The following is a 13,713-nucleotide window of genomic DNA, read 5'->3' as shown; positions in this document are numbered from 1 at the left end:
ATGTGACACACATGCCTTGTGTGGTTCACGTGTTGAAACTGGTTGTCCAGCAATTTTTAAAGCACTATCCTGGCCCACATGGCCTTCTGCAGAGAGCACGGTGTAACGCCTTCCTTGATCCACACACTCAGATAGGCTGTTAATGATAGGCTAGAGGGAAGCCACTCACCAAGCAGGACCCCTAGAACCCTGAAACCCTTTAACCCCTATACAGGGATTAGGAATTGCACATGGCCCAAGGTGATTAATACCTGTGGAAGGCTGCAGTTCCAGAGAATAGTAGTCAGGCAGGGTCAAAACATTAATTGAGGAACAGGAACAGAATGGGACGGCCAGGACTTAATCAGAAAACAAGCAGAGGTGAAATGCAAATCGGCCAACAAGGTACATAAACAGCAAGCAGGAAAAGTAGTCAGGTAACAAGCACACAAAATCATAAAACTGAACTGGGGGTAAAATTAACCAGAGGTTCATAGCTATGTCTGGCAGTGGTCTGCAGACAGGATGTGCATAAAAAAGGGTGTGGTGTCTTCCCATTGGTTGTAGCTGAATGATGGTATTTCATCTGTGAGATACCCACCAGCTACATTCAGCCAGAGATTCTGCATCTGTCAAGGTAATGCAGCCCAGTGGGTGAGCATAACCTGCGTCCACCTGCGCCGCTGGCATCGACTCCTCTCCCATCATCAGCACTATGCATGAAAGGAACACGTTGTCACCTGGCGACCGGAGTACAAATTGACGGAGCAGACTCCGTTGGTGACTTAACAGCCGTGTGCGGCAATGATGCAAACCTGGCTGCGGGCCATCATCAGGGCAATGTGACACACGTGCCTTGTATGGCTCACGTGTTGAACCTAATTCTCCAGCAATTTTTAAAACACCATCCCGGCCTACATTGTCTTGTGCAGCGGGCACGCTCGCTATGTGCTCACTTCCATCGTGCGCACACAGCAGCTCAACAACTTTCGTCGCTACAGAAGTCTTTAGGTCTGGTGGTTAAACGCCTGAAATGCGATGTGCCCACACGCAGGAATTTGAATCTGCACATGTTGCAGCGTTTGTGGCAGCACCGCCGAACCCTGCTGCAATACGTTATGACATATAGCCTGGGATAACTTGATCCAGAGGTGGTGCAGATTACGCTGCTGGAGTGGTGTCAGATCAAGGACCTATGCACCCTGCTACACAGTTTTGAAATGTCGACGAAGATGTTTAGCACTGGCAATGTCATTCTCAGCGTAACAATTCTGGTCATCTACATGATGGAGCACACTGTAATTATTATTCGGAGTCAGGTGTTGGGACAAGAGGAAGGGGAGGAAGTACAGGAGGAGTCATATGCGGAAGGGATAACAAGATCTACGAGGTCCAGATGGTCAGCGGCACCTATGCGGCAGTCATGGTGAGGGAGAGGGATTAACAAGGGCGCATAGTATCAGCAAAAAGTGTTGAGGAAGGTGCAGGAGCCCATGAAGAAATGGAGGACGAACTGGCGATGGGCATGGAAGACTCAGCAGATGAGTGAGAGCTTGCTCACATTTCTGTTGTGCGAGGTTGTGGGGAGAGGGCAGAGGAAGGAGGCACGATTCTCACCTCTCTGCCACCAACACACCAAGGACTTGGTCCTCCTGGATGCACAAGACACATGAGCGGCTTCTTGCTGCACTACCTACAACATGACCCTCGGATTGTACGAATTCAAAGTAATCCAGAATACTGGGTTGCCACACTGTTACATCCCCGGTACAAGACAAAATTTGGCAAAATAATTCTTGCCATAGAAATGGACGCACGTATACAGGAGTATCTGCAGAATGTGGTACGCAATCTTAGATCTACTTTTCCACTAAACACCAGTGCTGCACAGAGTGAATCTCAACGCTTTGTCATGGATAGGAGGAAATGGTCTTTTACTTGTCCACACCTGAGGGACCGAGGGCTGTCTGCTGTGCTGAGATGGCATCGAGTACGGTGTCCCTGCAGAGTTGCACTTTTGGTCATATACCAAATGAGTTGAAAAAGGACAGATGCTGGTGGAAAGGGGAACAGGTGTGTTGGAAAGGGGAAAAAAGTTTTGGTCCGTGGATTTGGTGGTTAAGCAACAGTAACATTTGCTGAAGAAACACCATCTGTTACAGTGGGACTGGCAGATTTGGATAAAGTGGTATATACTATGTTACCGCTATATAACGAAAATTAATAAGAAAAGAAAGAGAAAGGTATATATCCCCATCAGCAGTCAGTGTCCACCGTGCTCCCAGTTGGAAAAGGAGAGGTTTGCAACTGGAAGGTTTGGTGGAGGATACAGAGCTGTGTGGCTATGAAACTAATAGTAGCCTGAACCGAGTTAGACGCCATTCGGATCTGGAGACTGTGAGCCCTGTTAGCGTCACAGGGTCCACATGCCCACCCAGCCCAGGAACTCCCTGTTAACAACACAGGGGCCATTGAGTACGCTGACCGTGTGCGTAGGGGCACACCTGTGGACAGCAGGCGCATCAGCAGCAGCAGGCCTGTTAATGCCACTGGGCTGCACAAGCAGGACTGGTAGGACAGGAGCTGGTCTTAACCGTTCTGCGTTACCAACTGTGGTGGTGACCTGCATCGACACCCTATCCTTGCCTACCTCTGGCCTAAAGCCGCAATGGGTTCAACACATGGAGGTGTGCTCTTTTGGAGCATAATAGAAGACTGCGCACCTCCTTGTTGGCTCCAGCCCCTTTTATAACCTGGGTCCGCCCCAAACCAGGGTGAACCACAATGCACCTCCTGGAGACAAAAGCAGAGTGACACGTCATGAGTGGCATAACTAGCGTCCTATTTGGAACCGCAACTTCAATGATGACCTCATGGCTGCCATGACCCAAACACCTCACCAGTCATCGTCTGACCATCAATAATGCGGTGACAAGTCATAGGGGTGGCCCTCTGCAAGCCATTTGGGAGGACACCTGATGCCCTGTGGTCTATATGTGCCCCCCCACATCAGGGGCAGGGCCAAAGAGTTCATTACCGGACCTAGTCTCTGATGCAGTAAGTGCCTGAGCATGCTCAGTAGCATGAAATACAGTATCTGAAAAAAGACTATCAGCTTTAGCATGGTGTCTAGGCACAAAACAGGACTTAGACCCGGCACGTAATGCAAGCACCTGTGCAAAGAGGGTTTTCACACTAAGTGTGGGAGCATGCGCTGTATCCCGAAATGAAGACTTAGCGTCAGGAATAACACAGTCAGGCTGAGCATACTCACTAGGCGAAACACTGTAATTATGCTGCAGCTGGGGTAAATCGGCACACGCATGCGCACTAGCTGCCTCTCCACACTTAGACGTGGAGGGGAAATTGCTCTTGGAGATGCTGTCTATGAACAGAAGGAAAAGCTAAAGGAAGCATGACTTTCTATCCCTCCGAATTATCAAATGCAGCAATGAATTCCATGAGTTTGCTATAACATTAGCGTAGCAAAATGTGCATGAGGGTGTCATGTAGAGGTGCTATAAATAGCTTGTCACCAGTGGGGCACTAATGGAATACAACAGCCAGTTCTATGATGCCACTAAATGGCAGTATTTTTTGTTATCATTATAGCTTATTAAAAACAGAGCAGGAGGGTGTCATGCAGAGGTGCTAGAAATAGCTTGGCACCAGTGGGGCACTAATGGAATACAACAGCCAGTTCTATGATGCCACTAAATGGCAGTATTTTTTGCTATCATTATAGCTTATTAAAAACAGAGCAGGAGGGTGTCATGCAGAGGTGCTGCACATAGATTTGCACTAGTTTGACTACACAAAAGTACAATAGCCACGTTTAGGATGCCACTAGGTACACTGACTGTTTGCTAGTATAATGGCTTAGTTAAAAAAAGTTGGAGTGTGCAATGCAGGCAGACGTGCTGCAAATATCTTTACAATACTGTGAATAGACAAAAGTACAATAGCCACGTTTAGGATGCCACTAGGTACACTGACTGTTTGCTAGTATAATGGCTTAGTTAAAAAAAGTTGGAGTGTGCAATGCAGGCAGACGTGCTGCAAATATCTTTACAATACTGTGAATAGACAAAAGTACAATAGCCACGTTTAGGATGCCACTAGGTACACTGACTGTTTGCTAGTATAATGGCTTAGTTAAAAAAAGTTTGAGTGTGCAATGCAGGCAGACGTGCTGCAAATATCTTTACAATAGTGTGAATAGACAAAAGTACAATAGCCACGTTTAGGATGCCACTAGGTACACTGACTGTTTGCTAGTATAATGGCTTAGTTAAAAAAAGTTTGAGTGTGCAATGCAGGCAGACGTGCTGCAAATATCTTTGCACTAGTTTGACTACACAAAAGTACAATAGCCACGTTTAGGATGCCACTAGGTACACTGACTGTTTGCTAGTATAATGGCTTAGTTAAAAAAAGTTGGAGTGTGCAATGCAGGCAGAGGTGCTGCAAATATCTTTACAATACTGTGAATAGACAAAAGTACAATAGCCACGTTTAGGATGCCACTAGGTACACTGACTGTTTGCTAGTATAATGGCTTAGTTAAAAAAAGTTGGAGTGTGCAATGCAGGCAGACGTGCTGCAAATATCTTTACAATACTGTGAGTAGACAAAAGTACAATAGCCACGTTTAGGATGCCACTAGTTACACTGACTGTTTGCTAGTATAATGGCTTAGTTAAAAAAGTTGGAGTGTGCAATGCAGGCAGACGTGCTGCAAATATCTTTACAATACTGTGAATAGACAAAAGTACAATAGCCACGTTTAGGATGCCACTAGGTACACTGACTGTTTGCTAGTATAATGGCTTAGTTAAAAAAAGTTTGACTGTGCAATGCAGGCAGACGTGCTGCAAATATCTTTACAATACTGTGAATAGACAAAAGTACAATAGCCACGTTTAGGATGCCACTAGGTACACTGACTGTTTGCTAGTATAATGGCTTAGTTAAAAAAAGTTTGAGTGTGCAATGCAGGCAGACGTGCTGCAAATATCTTTACAATACTGTGAATAGACAAAAGTACAATAGCCACGTTTAGGATGCCACTAGGTACACTGACTGTTTGCTAGCATAATGGCTTAGTTAAAAAAAGTTTGAGTGTGCAATGCAGGCAGACGTGCTGCAAATATCTTTACAATAGTGTGAATAGACAAAAGTACAAGAGCCACGTTTAGGATACAACTAGGTACACTGACTGTTTGCTAGTATAATGGCTTAGTTAAAAAAAGTTTGAGTGTGCAATGCAGGCAGACGTGCTGCAAATATCTTTCCACTAGTTTGACTACACAAAAGTACAATAGCCACGTTTAGGATGCCACTAGGTACACTGACTGTTTGCTAGTATAATGGCTTAGTTAAAAAAAGTTGGAGTGTGCAATGCAGGCAGACGTGCTGCAAATATCTTTACAATACTGTGAATAGACAAAAGTACAATAGCCACGTTTAGGATGCCACTAGGTACACTGTGTGTTTGCTAGTATAATGGCTTAGTTATAATGAGTTGGAGTGTGCAATGCAGGCAGACGTGCTCTGCAAATGTCTTTGCACTAGTGGGACTATAGCAAAGTCCAATAGCCACGTTTAGGATGCCACTAGGTACACTGAGTGTTTGCTAGTATAATGGCTTAGTTATAATGAGTTGGAGTGTGCAGAGGACAGGAGGGTACAGTGGCAGGATTGTGGGGCTCTGGGTAGAGGAATGGAAGCCTGCCTTTCTATTCCCTCCTAATGGGGAAATGCAGCGACGAAATCCCTGACCTTGGCTACACAGACGCTGTCTCTGTTTTCAGGACCTGTCACCTATGGCTCTGACCCTGCCGGTTTCAGCCCTTAAAAGGACTGATAGAAAGTGCCATCCCTATGCTGTCTAACGCTGTGTATGGAGCGCATACAGCTGTATCGGCGATAGGACTCAGGAGGACGGAGCTGCGACAGTGATGTCTGACACCAAAGACGCAGAAGAGATAATGGCGTCCTGGAGGAAAATGTCCGATTTTATAATGCAGGGACATGTGACATGGACATCCTATCACACATGCCGTTGCTTCTCTGGATAAAAGTCCACTTAGCTGTGTGTGTGTCTGGGATTGGCTGACATGCTGGCCCGCCCCACTACACGCGCGCGCTTAGGGAAGGAAGACAAGGAAAAAAAAAAAAAAATGGCAATCGCCATTATAGAAACAGCAGTGATCTGAAGGCGCTGTTCACGCACACTATACACTGAAATGTCATAATAGTGTGATTCACAGAGTGACTTACACTATTACAGCGGAAGCCAAGCTAGGAATTAGCTGTTTTTTTGCTGCTAGAACCGTTCTCGAAAGTTTCTAGAACTATCGAGCTTTTGCAAAAAGCTCGAGTTCTAGTTCGATCTAGAACAGGCCCCAAAATCACTCGAGCCTATAACTGGAGAACCTCGAACCACGAACCGCGCTCAACTCTACTAATAACAGTGACTCCCTACAAGAAATTTTCCAATAACACTGTTTCTAGTTAAGGATTTCTATGGCATGTTGAGAATTTTGCTTATTTTTGTTGAAGTCCAAGAGGTCCATTTTTTCTTTCTGTAAGACCCTTCTAAGACATTCCTGGTAAGTTGGGAAGTATAGATATTTGAGCACTACATAGAGCATAGGCGCTGCAACTCTCATTAGTCTGCAATGTAAACATGGAAAGTGAGCTGAATTGTTTTATGGATATTTTAGGGGATTGTTTTAGACTACTTTAAAACATTAAAATAAAGTCTGCATACCCCCCTTGATTTACCACAGCTCTTATTCTGGCACTCACCTACTAGTCTTTGGTGCCTTATTTTATACAGACGGGAGGGGAAAGTGAGGATGCGGGACCAGGCGGATGACTGCTGCCATTTCGCGCGGAAGGTCGTGCACCTGTTTCCCACATCCTTCCCTTTTCCTCCCATCTGGATGAAATATAGGACTGTTTTTACTAAAATGGGGAGTGCCTACCATTTTTTCTTTGTTTTTGACTATACAACTTTGGGTTGAGCACCCCCACATGTCCTCAGTTTCCATTCCAGCATCTCTTTGTATCTGATATAATGGCCACAAGTTTGGGTCTCTAGTACTGAACATCCACTTCATGTTGTATATGTCGCGGGCGGAGGGGTCGGGAACGCCGCTCGCCTTGGGGATCGCTGGCGCTCGGGTCTGGTGCTTCTGCTCCTCGGTGGCTCGAGCACGAGGCCAGAGCCAGGGCTCGAGCAGTGCCTCCTCGCCCACGAGTGAAAAGGGGGGAAGGTTTGGTGGTGGGATGTCGGTTTTGACGCCACCCACGGGTTGTGGTGAAGATGGGCACCACCGCTGCTGGTGACGGGGATCCCGGGAGCGATGGTAGGGAGCAGCTGGGATGTTGTTTTCCCCCTCCGTGGGTAGGGGTTGGTGGTCTTGGGGCTCGGTGGTATGATGGGGAGGCAGGGTTGGTGAGGTGCAGGGTAGCAGGGACAGCACAGAGATGCACAAAGTCTCCGGTAAATCAAACGGTTGGATGGACGGGTCCCGCAGCCGGCTGCTGTGTCTCTCCCCGGACAGGTGAGGCGGCTGTCTTTCCCTGCACCTTTGTGTACTGTCTTGACTACGATGGGTCCCCAACGGTAGTCCGCTCCCCGGTGTATGGATGCCGGAGGAGCCCGTTTTGCCCGCAGGCGCTGGCCCTTGTGTCTCTAGCCTGTGGCGGTGGCTGTATACCCTAACGGTGCGGACGGTTGCCTTCTAACGGGTCTTTGGTTGTTAGGAAACCCCTGGGGTTCCTGTCACACTCGGATTTGACTGTTGACGGTGGCTCCAAGCCTAGTCGTGGTCCGATGGCCCTGCCTGTGTGTGCTAGCTTCACTTCGCTCCCCGGTCGGTACCGGCGGGCCACCAACCGACCCCGGTCCTACGGTTCCGCGTTGATCCACCATCCCTGTAGACGGCCACCACCGTCTGCCAACCTTGTTGTCAGTGCCTGGGCCACAAACCCAGACACTCCACTTCACTCCTCTCACTTCAACCTCCTGGACTAAACTGCTCCTTTTCCCGCCTCCAGGCCTGTGAACTCCTCGGTGGGTGGGGCCAACCGCCTGGCTCCTCCCCACCTGGTATGGACATCAGACCCTGGAGGGAGGCAACAAGGATTTTGTTTCTGACTAATGTTACTGTCCGGGGGTGGGGGTGTGTGTGTGTTTTGTCTGTGGCTACCTGGCTAGTCCAGGGCGCCACATATAGTGTTTGGTTCCTGGTTCTCCCTATATTATGGTGGCCAGTATGTATCACAGAAGTGGTGTAATCCTGGATGTCCATTCTGGGAATTGTAATGCCACGAGACTCATTAGGGTGTTTATATGGATAGCTGGAGAGACAAGGTGGGTCTGCCTATCCACATATCTCTGCTCATGGGTGTGTCTCATGTGTCAAAATGGAGACTGATTGTTTGACACATGGTCAGTGGGTGGAGGCCTCTATGCCTTCAGGAAGGAACCTCATGTAGAGGGGTGTGTATGATGACCAAGGTCAGTGAGTGGAAAGGAAATAGGATTTTAGGATTTTTAAGGATTAAAAAAATCTATATAACATGGAACACCCCTTTAATATGAGCTGCATTAAAAAATGCTTTCATAAACAAAACCAATCAGACCATATTTCCTAGTAAACACCGGCCCCATATCTGTCTCCTAGTTTTTCATTCAGTTTCCTGCTGCTACCAAATAACCTCGGGCAGATGTATTCAGCGTTCTCCACATTAAATCTGCTGATCACACTGCAGATAATTTCTTTTGTTGAATTTGTTATTCGTGAAATTCATAATTGGTAATTCCCCCAAAGCAAATTACACATTTCCATTACAGTAAATTATATCCCAATGCAATTTCCAAGCTTTAAAAATATAATACTATTTAATTATGTTCTATGTAGAACTGTGCAACCACCTACTTGTTTTGCCTATTTTTTTTTTCTCTCTTTTTCTGTTTCCGAAACTTTCCTTTTGGATCATCATCTAACCTGGATTTTACGACTTTTTCAGGCCGCTGGATTGAAGATCATGGTGTTATCCACAATATGATGTTTAATACTGAAACCCTTCAGAAGTTTACTTTCAAAGTAACCCAAAATATGTCAGAATGGTGGGACAATGGAGTGCTTCCACTGTGGATCACGGCACAGAATCAGGTGACATAAAACACTTTATATACTGTATATTCTAAATGTGAATGGGAATCTGTCACTTATAAATTGCATTTCAAACTAAGTATACAAGTATGTAAGGAGCTTGACATTCATACTATAGATTTTAATTCTTTAGTTGGACAGAAAAACGATTTTGTTTTCTATTTACATAAGATCTATTTGGTGCACCGATGGTGTGGCTACGGGCCAAGTGAACCGTTTTGCCTCCAGAATCAACACATGCCTTCCCATAGCTTGACAGTACTTGCCCTACATGGCTGCACTGACTCTGTAGGAATTGAGCTCTTATTGTCATGATTCATGTCTGGTTCAGCCACTGCTAAGCCTTTGCAGGTATTCTATCCTAGAGTTACAGGTCATGGGAGGGGTTAATTCCATTCTGCCTCGTTCTGGAGGACAGGCTGCTATCCTGGCGCTGCTGTTCTGGAACATCGCCAGTAATAGTTCCTGCTTTGCAGCGCGCATGCCTGGCTCCCGTGAGTTAACCTTGATCTGTCCTGCCTCCCTGCTACAGAGAACAAAGCAAGTAATTTCTCGACTCTGCTCTCTCCTTCAAGCCACACATTCAAGCACTCTTCACCTCCTGCTGACTTAAACTCAAAAATATTTCCCAGATTCGTGCATTCCTTAACCGAAAATCTGCAAAAACACTAGTGCAAGCCCTCATTATCTCTCACCTGGACTACTGCAACCTCCAGCTCTGTGGCCTCCTTTCTAATACTCTTGCACCCCTACAATCTATCCTAAGCTATGCTGCCTGACTAATCCATCTGTCTCCATGCTACTCCCTGACTTTTCCTGTCTGTCAATCCCTTCACTGGCTCCCAATTTCCCAACGACTCTAGTCCTAACCATGACATACAAAGCGATCCATAACCTGTCTCCTCCTTACATCTGTGACCAAGTTTAATGATACCTCCACGTAACCTCCAATCCTCACAAAATCACCTTCTCTCCTGCCCCCTTACCTCCTCTTCCCACAATCACATCCAAGATTTCTCCCGTGCATCTCCCATACTCTGGAACTCTCTGCCCCAAGACATCAGACTCTCACCTACCTTTGAAAGCTTCAAAAGAAACCTGAAAATTCACCCTTTCTGAAAAGCTTACAACCTGCATTAACCCACAGTCCATTATAGCAGCACATGACCATCTCTACCCTAATCTACTGTACCCTTACCTATCCCGTGTAGTCTGTGAGCCCTCTCACCTCCTGTACCTGTCTGTGCCCTGTATTGTTCAAGACTATTGTACTTTGTCTCTATTATGTATACCCCTTTCACATGTAAAGCGCCATGGAATAAATGGCGCAATAATAATAATAATAATAACAATAATAATAATAATAATAAAAAATACTAATGATCGATTCTATTTTTGTCTGGTGGAGAACTGAAACCAGCCAATTGTCTTACAGTCACAAAAAGGATAGTGAGAATATTTGGGAATTCATACATTAATATTTATACTCATACTCTCTAAAACATAGCTATAAAACAGCAAATTTTATCAGTATCATGTCATATATGCTCTGATGACCTACATTTCTATTTATTACCTTATTGATGCTGATTGTACATGTCAGCATATACGAGGCACACATACAGTATATCTGAAATATGAATACACTGGAATCTGTCTCAGAGCTCTGTGCTTACATACTGTGTAGAATAGTCTTGCTATAAATAAGGTTCTTAAAGACATAAAATTCTCTATTCATCAGAAGTAACAAATGATCTGGGTTAATATTGAAACATTGAAACATAGAGTCTATACATTTACACAAGTTTATGACTTAAAGGCAATAACATTTCTGAAACCAGCCTAAAATGTTATCAAATGAAAAGTGTCAAACTTGTTGCAAACAATCAACTTAAACAGTTTTTCGTGGCCAGGCCCTCCGACTAAAATGTCACAGTAACACACTGGTTTGCACTTTCATCCCATATACAATGATCTGGATTCACAGAAGAAGCCCCTGGGTTGTATCCACTGAGTAGCTGCTGGCCAGTGGAGCAAATGGATAATAGAATGATTCTCGATCAGTACCAGAGAGATTCAAAGTCGAAGTCTAGGTCAAAGGAATAGCCAGGGTCAAATCGAGAAAGTCAGTCAGAAATATGAGGCAAAAGAGCTGTGAAACAGTCCACTCAGCAGAAAGGAAAACTCTCCTCCCACACCTCCTACACAGGTAATGAGGTTTGGCAGTGAGGCATACATGTCACCATGAAAAGGATGCGAGACTATTCTCTCAAGAGAGGAGACAGATAAAGTACAGGCTGTGCAGTGAGTCCACCATGCAGCAATAATGTCACTGCAGCCTCCTCCACTTTCAACGGTGCCTGTGGAGTCAGAGGGGCAGCACCAGGACTAGTGTAAAAATACTGGTAAATAAATAATATCTCCCTTACTGATATCCTGCTTGATATTATTGAACCTTACCAAATAAGATGATCAAAGTACTCTGACAATCTCTGGGTTGATACGGTGGGCACATGGCTAGATGGCACATAGAGTTTTTGTACTTGCCTGTGTTGGTGTTAGTGGGTGAGGTGTTATTTCCTGATGCCCCAACATGCTACATGAAATAATTGGTCCTAATTGGTCCTAGGCTTGGGTGTGTGGACCTGTGTAGTGTGGACCATAGGTCCGTGCAGGTCACATGTTGCAGATTGCTTCTGCTGACCATGACCGGATGACGACTCATTCAAAAAGACCACCAGTTCAGTTCAAACGATAAAACTTTACTCAACAATTTTTCCTTAACATTACATAGCTAGATAGCATAGATAGCTGACACATTATTTCCAGGACGTTTCCGTTGTACAGAGCATATTCAGTCACACTTTCAGTTCCATCTGGGTTGTTCCTATTTTTACTGGTGGTGGGAGTCCCAGCACAAACCAGCCTTGCAACACACTCCAATTTGTTACAGTCACTTTACCTTTCCACAGTTCTACATGTATTCTCCAGTAGAAGAAGGGGTCTGGGGGTTTGATGATATGGTCAGAGTTGAACTTATAGTTCTCATATAGTTAAAGAAGCTTCACTTGGAAAAGTCAACTCAGTTCTTGCAGTTGTCGGTCTTGACCTTTGAGCTGTAAGCTACTTGAGGCTTTTCTGCTAGAAAACCATTCTCCGGACCCCTCTGGTGGAAGTTCGGCCTCTAGTCTCAACGTAATCCTGAACTCTGTGTCTTGGTCAACACTTCAAGGCCATGCTATCTTGATTTGGATCTCCTTTCTCCTTCTCTTGCCTCAGGTCCCCCATTGTATGCAGCCTTAACAACATCTTCACTAACTTCTAAGAGGAAACTGTCTCTTTCCCTATGAATTAAGATACAATTTATATTTCAACATATAGTCTTGCTGTATATTACATCACAATTCCCATATCACATAATTTATAAAGACGCAGGACACAATTCAATTGGCATCACATTAATGCCATTGGTGTCTTCAGGTAAAGGAATGCACTACAAATATATCAAAAAGACTGAGTCGCACATCCACCAGGTGTGAACAGGTGCTAGCTGAAAAAACAATATACAGTGGTACCTCGCTTAACGAGTAACCCACTTAACGAGAATTTCGCTTAACAAGCAAAGCTTTCTGTAAATTTGTAACCCGCTTTACGAGAAAGATTTGCTGTACAAGCGAAGTCCTCACCTCAGACACTTCCGGTTCCATACATCCACCACACTCTGACCCGCACTTGCAGTCCACATAAACACACACATGTACACACAAACACACACGCATCATGCACACACATACAGTATTATGCTCAGCTTACCTTCCGTTCCACCGCCGGCCTCATGGTTCTTGTAGTTCCCGGGTACATCACGACATCCTCGCGGTGAACTACAAGACCCGGAGGCCCGTGATGGAACAGAAGGTAAGGTGAGCATATAATATAACATAATATGTGTACCTTCCGTTTCATCGCCGGCCTCCTGGGTCCTGTAGTTCGCCGCTGCGCTCCAGTACACACTGTGTATCGGCATCCATAGCAACGAGGGAGGAACTTCCTGTCAGCGCTACTGAAAGGCAGCGCACTGGCCTATCAGAGGCAATCGGCTCTGCCTCTGACGTCAGCGCTCTGGCCGGGAAGTTCCTCCCTCGTCGTTATGGTAACACGATACACAGCCCGGCCCCGTACCAGAGAACAGCAAGTCCCAGGAGACCGGCGATGGAACGGAAGGTAAATTGAGCATATAATATGTGCGTGTATGTGCATGCTTGTGTGTTTGTGTGTGTTTTCACGTGTGTGGAATGACAGAATAGGGGACCAGAATGGGAAATTTAACACGTTGTGGAACAAATCGTTTACATTGCCATTATTTCCTATGGAAAATTTTGCTTTGCCTAACGAGTAACTTGGTTAACAAGCACAGTCCCAGAACGGATTGTTCTCGTTAAGCAAGGTTCCACTGTAACTACAAAAATACATACAGCTGCACTCTAGAATGCTAACATTGAATAAGGGAACTCTAGTATTGCATTACTGCTATAGGGATATTTGA

General features: G+C 45.4%; 1 protein-coding gene across 1 annotated transcript in view; it reads left to right on the top strand.

Moving 5' to 3' along the window:
- The window catches only part of LOC142245285 (ectonucleotide pyrophosphatase/phosphodiesterase family member 7-like), a 94,325-nt gene that overhangs the window by 20,191 nt on the left and 60,421 nt on the right, over positions 1-13,713 (top strand). Inside the window, exon 2 of the mRNA XM_075317883.1 lies at positions 9,025-9,170. Coding sequence (XP_075173998.1) covers positions 9,025-9,170 — 146 coding nt within the window. The remainder of the gene's footprint in view (positions 1-9,024; positions 9,171-13,713) is intronic.

This window comes from Anomaloglossus baeobatrachus, chromosome 7 (genome assembly GCF_048569485.1).
Source record: "Anomaloglossus baeobatrachus isolate aAnoBae1 chromosome 7, aAnoBae1.hap1, whole genome shotgun sequence".
Lineage (NCBI taxonomy): Eukaryota > Metazoa > Chordata > Amphibia > Anura > Aromobatidae > Anomaloglossus > Anomaloglossus baeobatrachus.
The sequence above is the reverse complement of the archived record's forward strand: the minus strand, read 5'-3'. Positions and strand labels throughout refer to the sequence as shown.